General features: G+C 41.4%; 1 protein-coding gene across 1 annotated transcript; it reads right to left on the bottom strand.

Moving 5' to 3' along the window:
* Nucleotides 1-460: 460 nt before the first annotated feature.
* LRRC2 (leucine rich repeat containing 2) lies at nt 461-25,075 on the bottom strand. Its single transcript, XM_023547784.2, has 8 exons — nt 24,936-25,075; nt 24,258-24,465; nt 20,925-21,081; nt 17,032-17,168; nt 14,487-14,632; nt 12,452-12,607; nt 4,841-4,977; nt 461-2,866 (listed from the first exon to the last, which is right to left on the bottom strand). Exons 1-8 carry the CDS (start codon nt 25,058-25,060, stop codon nt 2,817-2,819), a joined length of 1,116 nt encoding a protein of 371 aa, XP_023403552.2. The 5' UTR covers nt 25,061-25,075; the 3' UTR covers nt 461-2,816.
* Nucleotides 25,076-25,324: the final 249 nt, after the last annotated feature.

Below are 25,324 nucleotides of genomic sequence, written 5' to 3'. Positions count from 1 at the left end.
ATTCCCCAACCTTTTCCTTTTAAAGCTTAAAAAAAAAAATTATGTGAGTGCCTGTTTTAAGTGACTTATCAAAACAGGTAAGTAACTAGCCAAGTCTTCAGAAAAAGGACATCTCTATGCCAGTTTGGGGTTTGGTATGCCAGAGCAAGAGTTAATGAACTTGGATGCTATCAAGATGGACCAGTTCCTGGAGAAGAACATCATGCTTGGTAAAGTACAGAGGCAGCAAAAAAGAGGAAGACACTCAATGAGCTGGGTTTACACAATGGGCTGAAGCATAACAAGGATTGTGAGGATGGCACAGGACCAGGCAGTGTTTCATTCTGTTGTACACAGGGTGGCTATGAGTCGGAACCAACTCAACAGCACCTAACAACAACAACTCAATGACTTCACTTAATTTCTTTAATTTCCAACTTATAAAAATTGGGGATAGTAATAAACTTTTAGAACCAGGGCATTATTTTTCTTCTAAGAATTACTTTATTCTTTCATTCATACAGCTTTAATGTTCATACATACATTGTTATGACTTTGCCAAATTATCAAGTCTATACACATAATGTAAAATTTGTAATTACAATTTTCATGTCTACGAGATATTTCCACTAAGATGCACGTTCTACTTTAGAACCGTCCTGCATTTTTAGGTTTATATGAGTAATTACAGAAATAGTATCACTAGAAGCATCATATTCAAACAATATATTTGGGGATATCACATAGCACAAAATAATTACATATCAATACGATATTTTTTCATTTATTTGTATCACCAAGGCAAGGTTTTTGAACAAAAGACTAATTTTATTGAAATAAAATTCACTTAAAAGACGCATAGCCAATTTGTATCAAAGCCTACATTTACCCCCTTTTCAGATATATTTTTCGTTTGACTATATTTAATATATACCTTGGCATGGACTGAAATTCCACAATTATTCAAGTAATATAGCTAATAAATTTGAATTACATTTTTAAAGTGTTAAAAAGAAAAATACAATTGTTTAAGGTTCAGTAAAAGTGCTTTCTCGTTTTCCTACTCTTTACATCTCTTAACCTACTTCTTAGAGTTTGTTTTTAAGTTGAAGCAATCCTCTACTGACTCCTATAAGTCAGTGATTTATAGAATGCTCTGTCTGTTTAATATCTGCTGAGGATAGAGTTCGGAATTATGACTAAGCCCCCCAAGATAAAATATTGGGATGTTAAAAGTAATCCTTTTTAAAGGCATGCCTCTGGGGACAGACTAGATCTTCAGACAAAAGAAAATAAAAAATCATCCTTCATTTCTAGCCCACAGGTTAACTTCCAAAAGACCCGACTGGCTGGACCTGTGTTGTCCAACATGGTAGCCATGTGGCTATTTAAGTTTAAATTAAATAAAATTAAAAATTTAGTTCATCATCATTACACTAGCCACATTTCAAGTGCTCAAGAACTACAGGTGTCTGGTGGCTACTGTACTGGACAGTGTAGATATAGAATGTTCCGATCATTGCAGGAAGTTCTAGATCATCTAGTAGTCAATTCAACTATAAATATATGTGAATGTATGCATATCTTTCTACCTTACTGATAAAAGGCTACTTGCTTAAGCTTATATTGAAGGCAATCAATCACAATCCTGTTTATTTCGTCCCAAGACAATGGTATAAAAATAGAGCTATGTGTACAATTCCTCCAACTCATACATCACAATAAAAGAGTCCAAAGGCCTATAATAAATCCCGTCTTCACCAATGTAAACACAGTCTCATGGGTTCCCTCTGGGTTGCAGCATCTTGGTCATGGGCAGAGTTCACGTGTGGTACCCACAAGAAAGGCTTGCTAGGGGTTCTTCATCACTGGAGATTAGTTATCTTCTTCATTACTCTGCATGGCCACCTTAGGGTGAAGTCAGGAGGAAGGGGCCCAGAGGACATTGCCCCTGCTCATTGATCTAAGGTAGATCCCGGGACCCTCAAGGCGTCCACTCAGAGTAGGATAGCCATCTACGTAGGCCATTCAAGGTTTCCTGTGGCCAGCCATGTCCATACTTCCTGGACCAGGGCTACCAGCACACCATCTGAGCATCTCATGTCCAATGCATGGGCAGACCTTCCAGCCCTTCTTACTACCTTCAAGGTCCAGCTTATAACTAAAATCTCCCCTGAGGGCTTCAAGGGGAGTCTTCACTTGTCAAACCCAAACCCAGTGCCGTCGAGTCGATTCCGACTCATAGCGACCCTATAGGACAGAGTAGAACTGCCCCATAGAGTTTCCAAGGAGCACCTGGCAGATTCAAACTGCCAACCCTTTGGTTAGCAGCTGTAGCACTTAACCACTACGCCACCAGGGTTTCCTCACTTGCCAAAGCTTAATTTAAAAATTATGTAAATAGCAGGAAAATCATTCTTACTAAAAGAAATAATTCATTAAAACTCTTTCAAAATAACAAAATAAAAAAAATTCTCATCTGATTAGTCCAATATAAATGCTCTTTTTACAACGCTTTTATCCCTTGATGCAATCAGCTTCAAAATTTGGTATTCAAATTATAATTTTTTAATATACGCAGTCTAAAATGTTAAATGTGCACTGCTTGGAAAGAATTATGTTCAAATGAACCTGTAATTATCAACGTATAAACCCATTTACCAGCTCTCCAGTCCAAAGAAGGAGGTATTCATTTATTTGAAATTTGAAAAATAATTTTCCTAACAATGATAACCATCATTCCTAGACTTCATCCTTAATATTTCTATTTGACATGATCCATAACTAACAGTTTTATAGTGCCACAGGATAGCAAGATTTTGCAGTCTTCCAATGTATCAAAGTTGAAGACTAAAAGATACTTTTGTGGTGTAGCTGGGAACATATTCTGTAAAAAAGGGGGAAAAAAATGTACTCAAACTCTAACCATCTTATTATACAATGTACATACATTCCATGGCCTATGTCAACACACAAATTATCACCACTTCTTGTTTTAAACAGGCACATTTTTAAAAAATCAAAACACATGCCTGCCATATTTAGGTTGAACCATAAGAAATTGTCATTTTTGTAGGTCAAAACCAGCCAGACACTGGCACTATTTGGTTCAACTTAATATGGACAGAGGAAGGACAGAATTATTATAATTATTTAGAAATAAATGAACGAACTCAAAATCTATCACCACTAAAGTTAACTTTTAAAAGCAAATTATTTTATTGCTGGCCACACAGACCTAAAACCTAAAACCTATTTTCTCTAATTCTTCTTGCATTTTTCCATAATAGCACTTAAATATAATTATGAATAAATAAATGAATACAGCAAAGTTTTTTATGAGAGGAGAATTATACAGCTCAAAGATACATTTAAGCAAGTAAGTGTTTCTGGATTTCAGATTCACTTTTAACCTAAATTTCTAATTTATTTAATAATATCTGCACAGTCAAGATTAAAGATCACGAAATAGAGGTAACTGGGTAGAAGTTTTCTTGACTTAATTGAAATTTTTTAAATTTCTCCAATAAATGGTATTTTTTATTAATGTCATTGAAATCTTTAAACATCTGAGTGTAACTAGTTGTCTTCAGACCCCTACTAACAAGAGACAAGTCTATTCCTGTGCATGATGTCTTCCGAGGGTGACTGAGGGAACCTGCCCACAGGTACTCATCTTCAAAGGCTGCCAGTACTACTTCCACCCTAAATGCGCAGACGTGGCGTCTTTCTTTCTGTCAGGTCTGAACCCAGCTTATCAAAAAAAAACTAAAAATGAAGTGATAACTCTTTAGCATACTCATACAGAGAGCAGGTGATGGTTAGAACAATAAAGACTGATTTATGCTTTTTTCCTGAGTACGTGCTTGTGACGGGAGGAAAAGGGCCCTACATCTCCCAGTACACCATTCAAACAAACAAAAAAACCCGTTGCTGTCAAGTCGATTTCGGCTCATAGTGAGCCTACAGGACAGAGTAGAACTGTCCCATAGGGTTTCCAAGGAGCACCTAGTGGATTTTAACTGCAAACCTTTTGGTTAGCAGCCTAGCTTTTAACCGCTGCGCCACCAGGGCTGCAATACACCATTAGGATCACTCAACTCCTTTGAAAAGAGCCACTGGGATCTGGCTCAGAGAACAACACTGCCCATCCTTTCCTGAAGTACTTTGACTTCTTGTGCTCCTCCATATTATCACCACCCTATAGACACCAAGGAAACCCTGGTGGCATAGTGGTTAAGGGCTACGGCTGCTAACTAAAAGGTCAGCAGTTTGAATCCACCAGGTGCTCCTTGGAAACTCTATGGGGCAGTTCTACTCTGTCCTATCAGAATCGACTTGACGACAGCCGGTTTGGGTTTTTTTGGTTTATGGACACCAGAACTACATGGATCTATTTACTAATCTGCCATCTTGTGTTTTCCCTTTCGTGAGTTGTTTTATACAGGTGTACCTTAGTTTATATAAGCGGTAACTTTTTCAAAAGGTGAATCTAAATGGATTTTTTTTAATTGAATTTTATTTTCCCTTTAACTTAGAAAACTATTTTGCAAATATTATTTTAGTTAAAAACTCAAGCACAGTTAGCAATGTCACCCTCATGTTTTAAATGTGTTTCCCAGCCTCTTCGTCACATAGTTGACGAAATATCAAGTGTTCAAGCACACTAGGAAAATTTTATATTTTAAGGAAATGTGTCTTTTTTTGGGCAAATGGAAGAATAATTTATAATGTTAAATAACTTGTGCCCTAGCCAATTAACTTTTTATTAATTTGATTAATCAGTACATACCAATAAACGAGTAAGTGTAAGTAGAATTCTATGTATTCATTTTAAATAATTTTAATACGAGTAACCCACCTCTTTCTTTAAGGTCTTCAAGATAGGCTTTCATAAATTCTTTATCAAAATGTTGGCGATCCTGTTCACTTTCCATCACCTCATCGCCATCTTGACATTGGGTGTTATCAATGGGATTGTCCATAAGACTTACAAATCTATTCAAGAAAATATGGAAAATATCACAACTCTACTGTACATTTTTTACTTCAAAATACCTCACATTAGGAGGTTAACTGCCTCCATGAACAACTGCCTCCTTTGCCATGAGACCAGAAGAACTAGATAGTAACCAGAAACCAATACTGAATGTTTTGATCAAAGATTCTATAGCAGAAACCTGCTCAAAAGGGGGAAAAATGCAGAACAGAATTTCAAATTCTTATGGAATCCAGATCTTCTGAAGCTGAAGAGACTGGATGGACCCCTGAAACTATTGTTTTAAGACAATTTTTAAACCAAAAATATCCCCAGAAATCTTCTTAAAAGCAAACAATAGTCTAGCTTAACTAGTAAAGAATGCCTGCCTTGAGCTCTTTTAAGATCTATCTATATGGGATCAAATTCCCAACAGCAACTCAAAAGATTAGACAGGAAACTTGCGGGGCAGTGAGTTTATGTTAATGGGGGAGGAACAATTCAGAAAATGAGGGTGAGAACAGTTGCACAACTCAGAATGTCATCAATGTCACTGAATTGTACATGTAGCAATTGTTGAATGGGTGTATGTTCTGCTGTGTATATTCTCAACAACAACAAAAATAAAATAAATTTAAAAATAATTTTCTCACATAAGAATCAACCTTGTGGTACTAAATCCCAAGGTCTCACTCATCCTTGAAATTCACAGTTGACTACCTAATATTAGCATCATTAGTAGAATTCTACTGTAGACCAATCCAGTAGCATTATGGAGTGAGTTTTAAGGCACAGACAGTTCTGAGCTCTGCTGGGGAAGTGAGAGGTACTTAGCCATGGGCAGAGGGCAGGAGGCCATGAAGTGGATAATGACACTTTTTCACAGTCAAATCCTTAAAATTGCATGATGTCTAGTTATGTTTGATATTACTTCCAATTATTGGTATTAAACTTTAAAAGCATGTGGCTAAATTAAAAAGGACTCAGAGAAAATCCTCACAAAAGAAGGTACTTAAAAGGTGGACTATTGCTACAAAACAAGAGTCTAAAGGAGAGAAACTAAAGTGGCACTGGATCTTCCATCCTGACGAATTTGAAAGTGGTTTCTGTGTAAAAGATGATAAAACCTGTCCTGTTGCCGTCGAGTCGATTCCAACTCATAGCGACCCTAGAGGACAGAGTAGAACTGCCCCATAGAGTTTCCAAGGAGCACCTGGTGGATCTGAACTGCCAGCCTTTTGGTTAGTAGCCATAGCACTTAACCACTAAGCCACTTAATTTCATTTCAAAATAGGAAATCCCTCGAACAGTCTGTGGTTGCAGTTGTAGGCCCGGTGGTCTTGGGGTGTTTGCATTGTTCTCAGTGGTTGGTAGAAGAGTTCTGCACGTGTGGAGGATGGAAGCCACACATTATCTCTCATATTTTAGTTTATATGTCTATTTCTTAGTTCATTTTCCTTTTAATTTTTTTTAATGTTTGAATATGGAGAAAGTAAAGATCTTTTAGTTTTATGTAGATGAATCTGTTCAACATTTCCTTTGTGATTTCTTTCATTGAGTTTATGTTTATAGTCCTTCTCTATCTAAAAAAAAGACATATACCTATATTTTATTATTCTTTGCATTTTTTATCAAAATAATAACCGTATATATTTTAAAATCTGAATAGTGCAACAGTACTTTTTTTTAAAGCAGTTGTCCATCTCTCACCCTAACCCTTGGCTATTCTCAGAGACCAGAAGCAACCTCTTCAGCTTGTACTTCTGGTATCTGGTTGACCAATTTGAGACATGGCCTGTTAGTTAGCCTCTTGCAACGGTGGATGAGGATTTCATCTTTACTCCTTCTCTATTTCTCTGTACTCACAATGGTCACGTTACCATTTTTATTTACTGTAATAGAAATACTTTTTTACCTTAAGACAAATACTTCAATGTTGTTCAATCAAGTAGAGGTATTCCTTCCCTTCTCTTTCCTCCCACAAACTTCCAACCTCCCAATTTTGGTTATCTATACTTTTACTTTTTCAACATTTTATTATAAAAATCTTCAAACTTTTCAAAGTTTCATTATGTAAAGTTTCAAACATTCAGAAAACCTGAGAAAATTTTACAGAGGACACTCCTGTACCCACCACCTAGATTCCACATTTAATATTTTACTGCACTGGCTTAGTCACGTATCCATCCATCTATGCATCCATCTATCCATCCCTCTAGCCATTTGTTTTTTGATGTATTTCAAAGCACATCACAGACATCATACACGTTTACACTGGAGCTCAACACCATTCCCATTCTGACCTGTAACCGTATTTAAATTTTCCATTTGGCCTGCCTGTTGCCATCGAATTGATTCCAACTCACAGACACCTTATAGGACAGAGTAGAACTGCTCCATAGGGTTTCCAAGAAGCGACTGGTGGATTCAAACTACGGCAGAACGCTTAACCACTGTGCCACTGCCATGAGTCAGAATCAACTCAACGGCAATGAGTTTTAGTTTTTATTCGGCTTGCAGTTTGAGTCTAAAATTAAAAATCAATCAACAATATTTACATTTTTATGACAATGTAAAGACTGTTCTCTTCAAAGGGTATTATAACTATATTGTCTTTGTCTATACAGTTTTGTTTTGTTTTTCCATTTTTCCAAGGGTTTCTATTCACCTTTTCCCCTTCCACCTTCTCCCCTCCACTATTTATCTTCCTTATAGCATTCATTTTTTAAGTTCTCTCTGCAAGCATATTCTCTGACTGCTTTTCCCTAGAGCTGTCATTCTCAGCGCCCTCTGTCCTGTTTAGCCTCAGGGAGCTGCTCTCTGGACTGCTGCAATCAGCCATCAGAGCGCCTTTCTGCCCAGCTTTCCTGGGTCAGATCCACTGCTGCCTGCATCTTTCATTCTCCTCTTTTTTGGTTTATGCCCTTGTCTTGGGAAAGCACATCCTCAAGTAACTTCTGCAAAGCAACGAGCTGGAGGTAAATTTTCTGAGTCTCTATGTGTCTGAAAAGGTATACATTTTACCCTGATTATTGATTGGTAAAGAGCACTGGTGGCACAATGGTTAAGCGCTCAGCTGCTAACAGAAAGGCCAGCAGTTCAAACCCACCAGCCACTTAGCGGGCAAAAAGATGTGGCAGTCTGCTTCTGTAAAGATTTACAGCCTTGGAGACCCTGTGCGGCAGCTCTCCTCTGTCTTAAAGAGTCACTGGGCTGGAATTGACTCGACAACAATGGGTACTGACCTAGTGAGCTGGGCAGTATCGAATCCTAGACTGAAAATACCTCCCTCAGAGAATGTGAAGGCACTGTGCTGTTGTTGTCTTCCAGCAAACAGTGTTGTCAGTGTTGCCTTACAAGTGAGCTGCAGTTTCTTTCTTGAAGCTTTTCTTTGGGGGGAGTTCCTTCTAAAGCCTGATGCCCTAAAATTTCACAATGACGTAGCTAAGCGTGAATTGGCTTTTTTTTTTTGTTTCCATTTTGTCGGGTATTTGGCGAGCCTTTTGATCTGACTAGAGGCTGCTTTGCTTCAGCTCTGGAAAATGATTTTATACTATGTAGCTGAAAACTTCTTCCTCACTGCTCTCTCTTTCTGGTATTCCTATTAAGCATATATTTTTTAAACTTTTTATTTAGAGACAATTGTAGATTCACAGGAAGTTGCAAAAACAGTACACAGAATTCCTTGACCCCTTCACCTTCTGTTGAACCTCCTTGGTTGAGAACCTTTGTCTCTCACTTCTTTGGTCTTTTTCTCTCCCTTCCTTCCCTCTCTTTTAATTCCTCTTTCTGGGAGCTTTCTCAATGTTTTCTTCCAAGCTGTTCATTAAAGATTTGTTGTTGTTTTGGCTAGCTTTTAATTTTTGTTTGTTTTAAATTGTTTGTTTTGCTATCCCACTTTTAATTACCAAGGGTTCTTAACTGCTGTCTATTGGTTCCTTTTCAATCATTTTGGTGTTGCTTAAAGCATGCAGTATCTCTTCAAATTTCTCTTAGATAGAAGTTGTAAGTTTTACACGTCTTTTCTTCCCCCCACCCCCCACCCCCGCCCCGAATTATCGGCTTTGTGTTTTACATTTGTTTATTTTAATCATTATTTTCCACATAGGCAACTTTCTTTAGTTATCTGGTAAGGCTTGGTGATGCCTTCATATTTGAGAAGGAGGCAAGAAAGCGTTGACTGGGCACCTGTGTGAAAGGGCAGTGCTTGCCAAGGGGCCGACCTCACTGTGGGCCACGACTTAGGCAGAGAGCTAGCCAGTCCCCTGGGGAACCTGCAAACACAAAACAATGGAGTCTTTCCTCCAGGGCCACCTAAGAGGAGACCTCTGGCTTTGGTTCTGGGGGCTGGACTACTGGTACAAGCGCTCTGTCTGCTACAATCAAGGAGACTGCGGGTGGTGGGACGATCTGGAGCTCCCTGCACCTGGAATTCCTGACCACCAAGCTTCTTTAGAGATCTTTAGGACAGGCTGACTCACTCCTTGGCTTCAGCTTATTTCATTCTATTTTCATCAGTCCCTGCTCTTCAGTCCACCTTATGTCTTCCATAAACCAAAAACCAAACCCGTTGCTTATCGAGTCAATTCCCACTCATAGCAACCCTATAGGACAGAGTACAATTGCCCCATAGGGTTTCCAAGGCTATCATCTTTACAGAAGCAGGCTACATCTCTCTCCTGTGGAGTGGCTGGTGGATTTGAACCGCTGACCTTTTGGTTAGCAGCTGAGCACTTTAGCCACTGCACCACCAGGGTCGCAACCTCTCATTCTATGATGGCTTTCCCCTGCTTTCTCCATCATTGTGGGTTTATATATTTTTCAATTATTTTCATTTTGTTTTAACGGAATCATAAGAAGGATAGGTGTTAAACAAGTGGTCAATCCGCCATCATTAATGTGGCATGTCTTATGTTCTTATAGTTTCCTTTTTGTACTTAATTTATGGCTGGATCTAGATTTCATTCTGTTTACGCTATAAAGTGAAGATTGAAGAGGAGGGCTTTATTTTTTTTTTTTTCCTTACGAGTCAGTTTCCTCAATACAGTATTGAATCATTCATGCCTTCCCCACTGGTTTGTGAAAATTCCCATAGCACAAGTGAGGGCCGGGCTGGTTCTGGATACTGACCCTGTTCATGTGGATTATCACACCTTTTTTTAAAGCACTGTAATTCTTGGTAAGGCAAGTTCTGTCACATTAATTTTGTTTTCCAAAACCGTCACTGCTGTTCTTAGCTTTTTTTTTTTTTTTTTCCTTTCACATATACTTTCAAACCAGTTTTTCAAATTCCAAAAAGAAATCCTATTGGAATTATGATCCTAACATTTTACACTTAAGTATAATTTTTTGAAGAAATCACATCCTTACAATCTACCCATCTAGAAGAGACACTCTGTGTGTTTCCAAATTTTTATAACTTCATTTTTTTTTTCAATTGTGCAAAAAATATATATGCAACAAAGCATTGGCCATTTCAACATTCTTCCCCCTCCCGACTGCTCCTGGCAACACTAATAACCTTAGGTCTGTACACACTTGCCTCTTCTAGGTATTTCATGTAAGTGGGATTGTACAATATCATAGTCTTTCCATCCAGAAAAGACCCTGCCTGTCTTTCCAAATATTCCAAATGTCTTTGCTTATCTTTTGGGAATACTTTTTCGTTCCCTTCATATAAGAGAACTATTTTACTCTAAGGTTTTTCCTAGATATTTTGTATTTTGGGTTCTTACTAGTAATACCATCATTTTTTTCCATTATTTTTCTAAGAAGTCAGTAAGTTATTCAATTTTTTTCTGCTAACTGGTCTTTTAATTGAACTTTTATTAATTCTAAGAGCTTTCATCTGCCCCTTTTAGATTTCCAAGTCCCACACTTATATCATTTGAAATTACTTTCATTACCGGCACATAAGTCATAATTATACCCCAAGCAGAGCGTCTTCCTCTCCCGCTCTGGAATGTGAGGGTGCCAAGCCTGCTCCTGGTTGCCCAGGTGTGGAAAGGGCTTTAGGGGTGGGTTCTGCCACTCCTCTTACCGATGGGTCTCATTTTATCTGGACAACATTCCCAGAGACAGCCGAGGACAGCGGAAGAGCCCTTCCAGTGGGAGGAGTGAGATGGGGGAAGAAAGAAATGTCTTATATCTGTTAATCTTGTGCTTGTACAGGAATGAATTTCTCTCCCTTTGCAATAGTTAAGCCTCTTTATTTCTGTCTGTGACGTGTCTTATTGTCCCTGAGTGGTGCAGGCAGTTAAGCGTCCAACTACTATCCAAAATGCAACCTCGAAAGGAAGCCCACACAGAGGCACCTCAAAAGAAAGCCTTGGAGATCTGCTTCAGAAAGGCCACAACATTGAAAACCCTGTGAAGCAGTTCTACCCTGCAACACATGGGGTCGCCATAAGTTGGAATTCACGCAAAGGCAATTGGCTCTCAACTTACTGCAGAAAATGAGGAAGATTTAACTCTATGCTAATAGGGGGCGTTTACCACTAAGAGAATTTAGAGTCCCAGGGAAATATTTCCTCTGGTGGGTTCAACTAGTAACTAGTGTTGAAGGAAAGTGGATCTCTGGACAATGAGGAAATGGCTCTCCCTACAGCCGCCTCGTGGGAAGGTTCCTGTGGAGGTCCCAAGCTGCTGGGGATGAGCCAAAATGGCCTCAGGGGAGAGGTGACAGGAGAGCCCCAATGCCTCAAATTCTGGCAAGATGTGCTCCCAGGGAGCACCCACTCAGCTTTAGGGGAGGTGGAGTGGAGCTGGAGCTTTCAATTCCACCTCAGAAGTAAGGAAGTCTATTTCATTTGTCTTCCCAAATTGGAGTCTGTTTGTGTTGCATTTGCATGGATGGTTTTTCTTAGTTTTGGGTGATTTCTGGCTTCCTTTAAGGAAACCCCAATAAGGATGAGACAAGTCGGTGGATTCGTTCACCAGCCACTGACCCCTCCAGGCCAGCCTCTAGGTCACTCAAGGTGATGTGAGTGCTGAGTGAGACAGATGGGGAGCCCCAGGAATACTTCCTGCTGTGCCTTCGACTAACCAACTAGTTGTTGTCCAGTCGATTCTGCCTCATGGCAACCCCATGAGTGTCACTGCAGAAACACCCTCCACAGGGTTTTCAGGGCTGTGACCTTTCGGAAGCAAATCCCCAGGTCTCTCTTCCAAGGCACCTGTGAGTGGGTTTGAATCGCCACCTTTTTTGGTCAGCAGCCCAGCGCTTAACCTTTTGTGCCACCCAGGGGCTGCTGCATGTTCAACCAGCAGGCAGTATTGGTCCAGAAATCCCCTGAGCTCTACCTTCTCACGCCATTTACAAAAATTTCTAAGTCCTGTAGAAAGTTCCTCAGAATTGTTGTGAATAAAGATTAGATTCTCAGAATAAGAGCATCATCTAATCTAGTTCCTGAGGTAGTCATGCAGATGCCAGGAGCTCCTCCATCCTTACTTGGTGTCGGAACACGTCTCTACTAGGATCGCTGCTCTACTCACTTTACAGGTGTGGATGCATCACAAAGGGCAGTTGGGACCTCCACCAAATGGTCCCCACTGACGACGATCAAGGTGAGCTTCTTTAGGTTCAGCAAGGCATAAGGGAGATATGTCAGCTTGTTTTTATACAAGAGGAAAGTCTGCAGTTCCTCTAGCCTAAGAAGTAAAACGGAATAGAACAGAAGAATTTAGCTTCACGACAAAAGAAAACTGACTCGAACTACAAATAAATTCTAGTAGGAAATCCCTACTTAGCTTATTTCATATGTGCAATCCTTATGAGAATAAACTTATCTTAAAATTTAAATAAATGGATAATAAATTCATGCCTGATGACACAATTTATTTTTTTTCCCCCAGTTTTCACGGATTCGATCACCACTTGCTTCTAAAGACACAGATATAGCAGCAGGATAAGTCAATTGCACAATACACACAAGTAGACCAGGGTGAGAGGCATTGGTTCAGTGATAGAATTCCCGCCCTTCCATGCTGGAGTCCCAGGGTCAGTTCCAGGTCAACGCACCCCACATGCAGCCACCGCCCATCTGTCAGTGGAGGCTTGCATGTTGCTATGATGCTGAACAGGCCTGCAGCAGAGCTTCCAGGCTAAAATGGACTACGAAGAAAGGCCTGGTGATCTATTGCAGAAAATCAGTCAATGCAAACTCTATGGCTCGCAGCGGTCTGATGCTAGTGGATGGGGTCACCAGGAGGCAGGGGCCCTACTCAGTGGTTGCTAACAAAAGACAAAAGACCATGATGGGGCCTCAAAAAACCAAACCTGTTGCCGTCGGGTCAATTCCGACTCATAGTGACCCTATAGGACAGAGTAGAACTGCCAAGATAGGGCTTCCAAGGAGTGGCTGGTGGATTTGAACTGCTGACCTTTTGGTTAGCAGCTAAGTGCTGAGCCACTTCACCACCAGGGCTCCAGGGCCTCAAAAGTGGTCCTCAATCCAAGTGTCTCTCACATGCCCAAAGGTTAATAGGGCACTGGAAAGAGATAATACTAGAGCTGGAGCACAAATAAACAGATTTTGGGCACATATTTCCTTTAGTACATTTTGAAAGTACGGTGATTCTTCACCTATATTTTCTAACTTGAAAAATAGGAAGAAACGTGCAGACTAAAAAGGAAATAGATGAAAAATGCTCCAAATATGTTTTACTGTGCTTCCCATTCTATTCTAACACAGCCACCCCCTTTCAGTTTTTCGATTTCGTTCATTTGCCAAATCTTGACTGACCCCACAAAGAGTTGACAAAGTTCCTCGCGTGTTCTAAACCGAAGTCCCAATTCCCACTTAGTCTCATAAACCTGCAAAGCATCGACACACACCGTGTGTATTAGTCGGCATTCAGGCGTAAGCCATTTTTGGCCTTTGAGCCATGACAGTTTACTTACACTACTTTATGAAGCAGATTTGTGGATTCTAGCAGGCTAGAGGTTTTGTTTCATTCACCACTTTAAACCTAGCCCGCTCACTAGGCCTGCCATGTATACAGGAGCCTAATAACATTCGTGGAATGAAGGAATGAATAAATCTTACATGATCCAGGGCAATAATTACTTAAACATGAAATAGCTACAAAGATATAATTCGAAAACCTCATTAAGCATGTCAATTTTGTTTCAGAGGTTATGTATAAATCAACCAACAGAACTAACAAAGATTTCCCTCGCTGATACTCTAAACCTGGTGATATGTTTCTCTTCTGTGTGTAATAAATTTACTTCTGTACTCCTGTAAAGTCAATGATGACATTCTACTGAGGATGAAACAAATTAAAGTTCACCAAGACAACAAAAGACGGTTGAAACACACGTATCTGTGTATATGCATAATGCAGGCTGGAAGTGGTCTTATTCTATACAGAACCAAACTAACTTTCTGGAAACAATAAACTCTTGAATATTAAGGACAGTTGGTTTCACAGAGCAGTCACACGTTATGCATGTTTAAAATGTTAGCGGTGTTTAAGGCATTAGTCACTAATTCATGTACCTCACCTTTAGAAAGCAAGTAGCTACCTGTCTATATCTTGTGGCAGGTCATTCAGGTGATTGCTGCTGACATCCAGCCACTGCAAATCAGACATCCGCAGGACACAGATCGGGATACTGGAAAACTTGTTTGCTGAGATATCCACAAATGCAACTTGCTTCAAATTACTTAACTAGAAGGAAATAGCAAAGTATTCTCACTACTTCTTTGAGAGTAGGCATTAAGTTCTACTAATAACTTTCAGATTGATGTTTCTTCCCTCGAAGAGGGCATGCCTATGATATATGCAAAACAGATCAAAATAGTATGTATTTTTCAGCACCTACTATGTGCCATTCCCTATGCTACACATTGGGATGCTAAGGTAAACAGCACACCGCGGCTGCTCTCAAGGAGTTTATACTTTCAGAAATACGCAATGCACTTTTACATCGTAAGAACTAACGTGAAGACATTTTCAACTTACAGTGTTAGGTAACACAGAGGAAGACGTGACTAATCTGCCTGACATCGCAGTGGGGTGAGAGTCAGGGCTCGGGGAAGATTTCACACAGAATGGAATGTTTGAACTGGGCCCTGAGGTCCCTCAACAGGTGAAAAGGAAAGCAAGGAACTCCAGCAGGGGGAACAGCATGTGCAAAGTCACAGAAGACACAAAGCACAAGGTCTGAAGATTACAATGATTTGGTGGAGGTTGTAAGGAGTCCTGGTAGAGCAGTGGTTAAGCATTTGGCTGCTAACTAAAAGGTTGGCAGTTCAAATCCACTAGCCATTCGGTGGGAGAAAGATGTGGCAGTCTACTTCTGTAAAGATTACAGCCTTGGAAACCCGATGGGGCAGTTCTACTCTGTCTTATAGGGTTGCTATGCGTCAGAATCAACTCAACAGCAATGGGCTTTGTTACCCATGAGTTTTCAAAAATCTTAAAAGACATACATTTGGGCTTGTAAGTGACATGACAAATGACTAGATATCTCTATAGTTTATGCTTTATGTCCATAATTTTTGTTTGTAACACGGTAACAAAATATAAGGAGAAATATATTTTGATCTCAAAAGTCAATCTATAAATATGAAATACAATAAGAAAAGTGTCTCATGCTTGGATTCAGATATGTAAACTGATAGTTACTATTGAAATACAGGAGTGTGTGGAGGCTATATTTCAATAGTAACTATCTTCTATGGACTGCTACCTTTTATGGACTTATTTTAATATTCCATGAATGAAATCTGAGATGCTTCTCAAAACTACATTTTTAAAACTGTTACCAAATACAGAGCCAGTTGGAGAAGGTACTATTAAAATGAAGAAAAAAAGCAGCAGTAGACTCATGCTTCTGTTGACCCAAGCCCATCTGTATAAGGAAACCCTGGTGGCATAGTGGTTAAGTGCTATGGCTGCTAACCAAAAGGCTGGCAGTTCAAACCCACCAGGTGATCCTTGGAAACTCTATGGGGTAGTTCTACTCTGCCCTTTAGGGTCACTATAGTTGGAATCGACTCGATGGCAACGGGTCACATCTATAAAACCTAATTCCATATTGCCAAATTTGCTTTAATGAGACGCAGACAAAAGTCAACCTATTGAATGGGCATATTCTAATTTTGCTCTTCTTCTGGATTTAGAAAAATGAGTACAGAGACAGTGATGTGACAGTGAATAACCCATCAAGACAGAAGTTCTTGATGCACAGAATTCAAACTAAAGTTTCTGTGTCTCCGGGGCTATCAGAGCATCAGGAAAATCAAGACTGAATTACAACCCATCTCTTTTCTTTCTTCTTTCCCAGCAGGATTGTGAGATCTTACCTCCCTTCAGCACAAGAAGCTGGTTGAGCTTTATTTGGCAATAAAAAACTGTTCACTTTTATCTACTCTGTTTTATCAGAAGATGATTTAAAAGCTTTTCTCCAATTAATACAGACCAAAAAAAAGACTAATGAATATTTTTAAATCGATGAATTTCTTCAATCCTACCTGCAGGACTACTTCAGTCATCTACAAGTTCTGTTATGGGTATTATAAAAGTTGTACCCCATTTTATTTATTTACAATTTCACCACTACAGATGCATAAATCAGGATCTGCACTACAGACAATATGCACTGCACATTAAATAAAAGCTAAATAAGAAAAGCTTGCATGAAAATAGGATGTTTTGCTTAACTTTCCTTTGATAGTATTTCTAAATTAAAATTCAGTACCTAGCCTAGTAGAAAAACATCTTTTAATGATCTTGTAATAGCCAATATTAAAAAAAAAAAAAAAATTGCCATCGAGTTGATTCTGACTCATAGTGACCCTACACAACAGAGAACAGCCCCATAGGGTTTCCAAGGAGCAGCTGGTCAATTCAAAGTGCAGGCCTTTTGATTAGCAGCCAAGCTCTTAACCACTGCACCACCAGGGCTCCAATAGTTGATATAGGATAATTAAAAATAATCACCAAAATAATGTAATATACTAAAGAGAGACTTCAACTTTTAAACTTTCTTCCCCATATTATAACCATCCCATGTTACTACCCAAATAAAAATAAATCATAGTGAAGAAATGTTTATTTCTTACTTCAAAGGGAAGCTCAGTTAATTCTAGATTTCCAGAAAAGTCCAGTTTCTCCAGATTTTCACAATATCCCAGTTCTGGAGGAATGCTTTTCAGACGGTTGAAACTCACGTTGAGTTCTTTCAGGTTCTTCAAACAACCTGTCATCAGAAAAAGTCAACGTCCACTGAGTAGGCCCTTGAAGGTCTTTTAGAATAAAAAACAACACTTAGATGTAAAACATTTGCATAAATAATGATGGGGAAGGCACTAAACATCTTGCATTTGTTTTTTAAGCATTCTTCATTAAATGTCTACTCATCTTTTATCCTGAAGATTTTAGTCCCTGATCAGCATCTTTTGCTTACTCTTTAATTGTTTAATGCTTCATGAAGCCGCAGTGCAGGGAATCTGTCCTCCAAGTACTTGGGTCAGGCTTCACAGAATGCGAGCCTTTCATAAACTACCTGACCTAAATAACAGGCAGTGGCTTTGAAGAGTGGTACGTCTCCTAAAAAATATCATGACGAGCTGTAGTACTGGTGGACTCTAGGCATGGAAATATGCAAAAAAACACTGTGTATGTGGCCAATGATTCAAACAAATAGATTGTTTATAGATGGTACATAATTCATCATTTATCTTTGGCTTCACATTTGCATTGATTTAATTATGACATATCATACTTCATGAAGAATATGCTATAAGTCCCTTTCACAGGCAGGAAGTGAAAAAACTAAGAATAACAGGCAATAATTGGATTGATTTAAAAATGTTGTTATTTTGATCAAAGATTCTATAGAAGAATCCTGATCAAAAGGGAGGAAATGCAGAACAGAATTTCAAATTTTCATGGACCCCAGACTTCCCAGAGCCATAGAGGGTGGGTGAACCCCTGAAAATACTGTCCCGAGGCAATCTTTTAGCCTTAAACCCAAAGACTTCTTAAAACCAAACAATCATCTAGCTTAACCAGAAAAAAAATGTCTGCCTTGAGCATTATGCTTTTTAAGATCTATCTACATGGTATCAAATTCCCAACAGCAACTGGGGAAATTAGACAGGAACCTTAGGGGCAGTGAGTTTATGTTAATGGGGGAGGAACAACTCAGAAGAGCAAAGTGAGAATGGTTGCACGACTGGAAGAATGTAATCATTGACAGTGAATTGTACATGTAGAAACTGTTGAATTGGTGTATGTTTTGCTGTGCGTAGAAACCCTGGTGGCCTAGTGGTTAAGTGCTACAGCTGCTAACCAAAGGGTTGGCAGTTCAAATCCGCCAGGCCCTCCTTGGAAACTCTATAGGGCAGTTCTACTCCGTCCTATAGGGTCACTATGAGTCGGAATTGACTCCACAGCACTGGGTTTGGGTTTGGTTTTGGGTTTTGTCGTGCATATTCCCAACAACAAAATAAATATAATTTTTAACGTTGTTGTACACCATCAAGTTGACTCCGACTTAAAGCGATGCCATATGACAGAGTAGAACAATCCCTCCCCTGAAATATTTACAGAAGCAGGTAGCCAAGTCTTTCTCCCACAGAGCAGCTGGTGGGTTCGAACCATCAACATTTTGGTTAATCGCTGAGTGCTTAACCACTGTGCCACCATACGATTAGCATAGACAATGTGAATGTTCTATGTTGAGTCTACTTTTCAGACATTGCAAAGTAAATTTATCTATTAAAGAGTTCCATGACCTAGCTGATGGAGGCATTTGCTTTAGTACTTTAGGATACATTTATACCAATATACATGCATTTTACTATTATGGTGGAATCCTGGTGGCATTGTGGTTAAGTGTTACGGCTGCTTGCCAAAGGGTCGGCAGTTCAAATCTGCCAGGCGCTCATTGGAAACTCTATGGGGCAGTTCTACTCTGTCCTATAGGGTCACTATGAGTGGAATCTACTCGAGGGCACTGGCACTGGGTGGGTTACTATTATGAGGGCTACAAGGATAAGACAAAATAACTGAAAAGAAAGTTTTATACTACCGTCTTCCTAAAGGCGGTCAAAGAAAAAGCAATAGACTTTAGAAAGTCTACAGCAAACATAACTTTTTAATAATTTGTAGACATAAAGAAATTGCGTGTTTATATTATAATCAGTGTTATCCTTGCCACTCATTTCCACAAGGCCTGATTTTATTATATAAATATTACTTTTCCTTTCTCAGTATCCTTGGAAGAATTTGATATTACCGTATTTTACGCAAATAACTCACGACGTCTATGTTGGTTTGCCAACTTTGCCCTCCCCCCACGAGGTATTCTCCTAAGCATTGCTATACACTGCTGTGAAAAACAAATTGGCATACCATGCTTATGGAAACACTTCAAGGGGGAAGGACGCTGTTGGCAAACCAACATAGAAGGTGCGTGTTATTCGCATAAGATACGGTATTCATTTGAGAAGGGCTCAGTTTTCTCCCTCAGAGTTGATTTAGATCAAAAGCCCCAGGCAGAGGATGTGGGGCAACACTAATTTATCATTTATTTTTCAAGTACTCTTTATTAAATGTCTACTCATCTTTTACTTATCCTGAATGTTTGGTCCTTCTTCAAGCAGGTTATTGCACTCACACTCTCCCTCCCACCCTTCCACCCCAACTCCCCAGCCCCCTTCTCCCATTCAGGGGACCAGGGTACTTTGCGGACAGACCCAGGACATTAAGCACTCTGGTTGAAAGCAGCTCCCAGCTTCCTGCCCAAGCAGGGTCATCCTCGTTGCCACTTGCCCTGGTAAACAGGGTTTTGAAAAAACAAAAAGGAATTTGTTCATCCTCACAAAAATGAGCAGATTTAGGAAATCCCCCCTGTTATTCACTAGGCCTCATCTTCGGCTGGGAAACACCAGCCCAGCAGGGCCACATGTAACGCTCTCCTCAGGACAAGCACTCCAGTGGGGCCATTTCCTTTCTTGCCATTCACTTCATTCTGATTTGGACCACGTTTTTTCCCTACTTTTTTTTTTTTATATAGTAGAAGTAGAATGTAGAGCACAGTATCACATTCTTAGAAAACATACTTAGTTATCAAAATTATCTATACTTATATTTCAGAACATTGTTAATGGTCAAGGCTAATACTTTATAAATGCACAGCACATTAGAGATTCCAAGGTGCTTTCATGGACGACGTGTCATTTTGATTAAGAGCTTCACAAAACCCGCCTGTGTGGTAGTGTGGCCATGGCCATGCTGTTCTGGGTCCTGGGGGCAGAATCCTGCAGAGATTTTGTCACTTATCCAGAGTCACATAGCTGCCAGCAGCACAGCCCAGTTCCTAACCACTCCCCAGTCTCCTTGACGAGGTAGTGCCCATCTCCTACAGGCTCACAGCTCTCCAGGCACCTCCCTTTACAGCTCTTGACACAATCGCAGTTTTCTGTGTTTTTTGATGACGCTTTGACTAATGTCTGTCTCTTCCACCAGACGTAACCTCCATGAGAGCAGGGACCACTGTGTTTTGCTCACCATTTTCTTCCCAGGGTCTGGTACAGTGCCTGGCACAGAGCAGGTGCTCAAATATTTGTTTATTGTTTGCACACAGTAAGTGCTCAATAAATGTGCTTGAAAGTATGGGTTTATAGATAACTACTGGATAACAAAAAATAAAACCCGTTGCTGATTCCGACTCATAGCAACCCTATAGGACAGAGTAGAACTGCCCCACAGGGCTTCCAAGGACTGGCAAATGTCCACATATGTTAAGTTATCCTGGTGGGCTCGTGGGATTGAGGCATCACTAACAAAGGAGACCTGCAAATGGGCAGGTCTGGGAACACATGAAACAGCTCTGCCGGCAATTTCATGGAGCAACAGAAGGAGGAAACCATTCACACAGTGTCAGCAGCCAAATAGCTGTCTGCTTACCACAGACGAAAGGCCTGAAGGCTCCTGCTAACCAACGTACCAATTTCTGCTGGAAGACATGAGATTTGGTTTTTTGGTAGGTCCAGAATTCTCATCTCTTGAAACAGCTCAATATAGGTAGGAATGATTTGAATCAGGGTGTTGTTTATATGCCATTCTTTCAGGTGGGTCTGCTCCTTCAACGAATCTGGGAGCTCCTAAAACAGAATTAAATTACATCAGTCGGAACTAGTCCCTCGATATGTCAGAGTTGAGGCGCAGTGTACACACAGCCAAGCAGTAGATTTCACAGCCAGCTCTACGAGCCATTTTTAAAAGAAAGCCAAGACCCCACCAAAGCCCTTTGCAGTCAAGTCAATTCTGACTCACGGAGAGCCTACAGGACACAGCAGAACTGCCCCATACGGTTTCCGAGGATCGACTGGTGGATTTGAACTGCAGACCTTTTGGATAGCAGCCAAACACTTAACCACTGTGCCACCAGGGCTCCAAAGACCCCCATAGTTGTCATTAATTTCAGAATGGCACATTAGCCTAATTTCAAAACTGCCATGAACTCATGATATTACTAAAATCAAATGCCTAGTGGACGCAGACAACCAGGCTCACACACAGAGCCAGAACACAAATTATGTTTTCACAACATACCAATTTAATATCTTCTAAAAAAAAAAAAGAAGAAGAAAGTCTTTACATACGTTAGATTTTAAAATTTGGGCTGTATTTCTGTTACTCTGAGGTTACTTTTAGAAATGCTTGATTCACATTTAATATTTGCTGTGTCAAATTTCCAAATGTTTTTATGAGTTTATCATAAGGAACGAAAAGGAGCCAGGTGGTACAACGGATAAGTGCTCAGCTGCTAACTGAAAGGTGGACCCACCCAGTGGCTCCACGGGAAAAAGACTTGGTGATCTACTTCGGTAAAGATCACAGCCTAGAAAACCCCATGGGGCAGTTCTGCTCTGTCACATGGGGTCGCTATGAGTCAGATCACCCCAACCGCACCTAACAACAACAACGAGGGAAACTAGAGCAAAGAAATTCTAAGATGATGAAATCAAGTCTCAGGGAGGTCAACAGAAGAAGGTGGAGAATAGGGATTTTAAAGAGACTGTGCGGTCTTTAAAGAGATCAAACCAGAGTCCTGGGCCTGGGGGGGCTTCTGGCTCATCACAGAGGTGATACCCCTCCACCCACATCTGACATCGCAGCTGCAGAGCATGGCCTAGTGGCAGCTCTAAAGGGCAAAAGCAGATGTCTTTCCTCTCGTCCCCCAGAAGCTCCACAGCCCCGTCCACCTCTGAATGACACTTTCTGCAGGGGCTGGGTATGCTGCCCGGTGGGATGTTAGAGGTCAGAACTCCCTTCTGCCACCAAGCCGTCTAAGATGGTGAAAATCTCTGAACAGAGCTGCTCACTCCTTAATTAGAGGTAAGGCCGAAACACAAACCTCTCTGGGAGAGAACGGTGACTAGAGAACGCCAGGGGCTTCAGAGTCTTCCGTCTACTGGATTCCATCAGGATAAGGTAGCCAGGTTAGGGAACTGAGGGGGCGGGGGCTGGGTTGCGAACAACAGGCTGCCAGTAATGAAGACCTGGTTGCACAGTTCACAACGGGGTCTCCCCTAGCCCACGAAACCACAACCATCTCCCTATCCTTCCCTTCTTACCATAATAACCAAAAAAAAAACCATTGCCATAGAGTTGACTCCAGCTCGTGAGGACCCCATGTGTGTCAAAGTACTCCACAGGGTTTTCAATGGCTGATTTTTCAGAAGTAGATCGCCAGGCCTTTCTTCCAAGATGCCCATGGAGGACTCGAACCTCTAACATTTCCATTAACAGCCGAGCACACTAACCATTTGCACCACGCAGGGACTCCAACTTGTCGTACTAGACATTCATTAAATGCGCTGTAAAGTAATGATTTTCAAAAAGAAGTTCGTGAGCCAAGAGAACTCCTTGCAGCTTCTTCAGGCAGACTGTATGATCCCCTACAGGGAAGTGCTTGGCCCAAGGTCATGTTTGATGATGGCACACGAGAATCATTTACCAACAGCACTCAATTAAAAACCCAGAAATGCCCTGCTTTTTGACCCAGGATAGACAAGTGTCCAGGTACCCACTGATCTCTGTGATGGGGCGCAAGAAGGAGTATATCAAAGAGGCTTTACAGTAATAACCTCACGCATTTTTAGAGAACTGTGTAGCTAATGCGTGTCACAGAGCATTCTCTCCTTTAATCCCCACGTTAGCTCTCAGAGGTGGTCAGGGCAAGCATTAGCACCATTTTACTGATAAGGACAATGAAATGCAGAAAAGAAAAGTGATTCAGGTCACACGGCTAATAAACTACAGCCTCAGAATCATCTCAAATATTTTAGTCTCCCAGTCCAGAGTCCTTTCAGTCACAAAACCCAAAACCAAACCCATTGCTGTCGAGTTGATTTGGACTCATAGCAACCCTATAGGACAGGGTAGAACTGCACCATAGGCTTTCCAAGGAGAAGCTGGTAGATTCCAGCAGCTGACCTTTTGATTAGCAACCAAGCTCTTAACCACTGCGCCACGAGGGCTCCTTTAGTCACAAAGTGGCAGGGTAAAAAGGGATGGGAGGCAGGTCCCAAGAACCTCTATCCCATGCTGAAGGACTTTCGCCAACGGCAGGTTTCCCTGATCAAGCTGAGTTATCCTGCACCCCCAGCTGCTGCTTCCACCAGTAAATGTCAGGCTTAACATGGAAAGCGATTTCAGATCATAGACAAGCCCTGGAGACACCTCCCCAAGCAAATCAGCAAGGGGTGGGGAACCGGAGCAGGACGCCACCAGTAAACACCTAAGGAAAGAAACGGGGCGGGGGGGGCCCGGAGGGGAGGGGGAGGGGGAGGGGACAGACATCTTTGTCCTGGCCTCAGAATCTCAGGGCAGGAAAATTGGATAAAGACGGCAAAATGCCTACAGCACCGTGACAAGTCAGCAAAGGGACCACCCACTGAGAGTAATTACATAAATGAAAGGATGCGGTCATTAAAAAAGGGGGGAGAGGGGCAAAGGATTATTTTAGGTGGCAAGGGAAAAACCAGCAGAGTTCAGCATGTTACAGGCTGTGCCTGTGGGGGAGGGCCGATGGGGTCCCAGCTCCTCAGCTTCCGGGGGCTCCATGGGGAGCCCGCGGCTCTTTCCGTGGTTACCCTGCGATTCACGGAGGAAGAGAACGTGAGCGCCCGGCTTAGAGCAGGGAGTGGGCTCCGGAGGCAGAAGCATCCTTTCCACCAAGGTCTGGGCCTCCGGCTCCGGTCCGCGGCGGCCAGCAGCCACAGCGCTGCACCGCGCGTCCACGTCCTGCAGATGGCGACACACCTCGACTTACCGTCCACTGCTGCCCCGAAAGTTCAAACACAAACGGACTCCGCCTTTTGTCTCTCTCCTTGGAAAGCGAGCTCTGCCTCGCCAGAGAATTGCGTTCGATCTTTTCCAGCAGCCTCACGCTGGTGTCTACGAAACCATTCTTGCAGTACTGGGCTTGGGGGATGCCTTTCCTCTTGCACTCGGCCACGAAATTCCACTCTTCCTTTATCCTAAACCGGCAGCAGAGGCAGCAGTTACTCTCCCGCGGGAAATCGCCTTCACCGGCCAAGGGCAGCCCATCAGGCTCCCCGGGCGCAGGCGCTGTCGTTCGGATCGCAGAGCGCGACTTCCCGGGGTGGTATAAGCTGTTTGCTTTCCATTACTAACCCAAACGTTGGTGGCTCGAACCCACCCCGCAGCGCCGTGGAAGAAAGGCCAACAAAAACCCTATAGAGTTCTGTTCTGTAACACATGGGGTCGCCATGAGTCCCAGTCGACTCACGACATTTTTTTTTTTTTTCTTTTACCATTAGGGGAATTGAGTGTTCTGTTCTGGGCAACAGTGTGAGGGTTCTAAAGTCCACCCTGGCATGTGTCACCAACACCGAGATGTCCCCAAGGAGAGGCATCCACCTCCACAACGGTTGTTGCTCAAGTCCCCATTCACTAAATAAGCTAAAAGGCTACAGAAAACACGTACTTTTCCAATGCACTCTGCTGGAGTCTTTCTGCCTCCTTCTTCTGCCAAGCTTTGTGCTTCTTGACGCGAGATTCCCACAAGGCTCTGACGACAGAAATGTCAAATACGACCACTTTATGTCCCATTTTGGGAGCATGGAATTACCTATTTAAAAATATAAATGTACATGTCAGCTTCATACACACACAGGAGAAAATTTTTAATATGAACTTCAAAATAAAACATAAATGAATCAGTTTTCTTAAGGATTGATGAAATGCCTTATCGCTTCCAGGACGGGAGCTTGCTAATCTTCCTAAAGTCTGATAATAATCTGTGTAAGTCATGCTTCAACACTCACCCTGGGTCATCTCCTTCAGAAAGTCACTTGTCTGAACTTGGGGTTCCCA

The sequence above is a fragment of the Loxodonta africana genome, chromosome 22 (genome assembly GCF_030014295.1).
Source record: "Loxodonta africana isolate mLoxAfr1 chromosome 22, mLoxAfr1.hap2, whole genome shotgun sequence".
NCBI classification, from domain to species: Eukaryota; Metazoa; Chordata; class Mammalia; order Proboscidea; family Elephantidae; genus Loxodonta; species Loxodonta africana.
The sequence above is the reverse complement of the archived record's forward strand: the minus strand, read 5'-3'. Positions and strand labels throughout refer to the sequence as shown.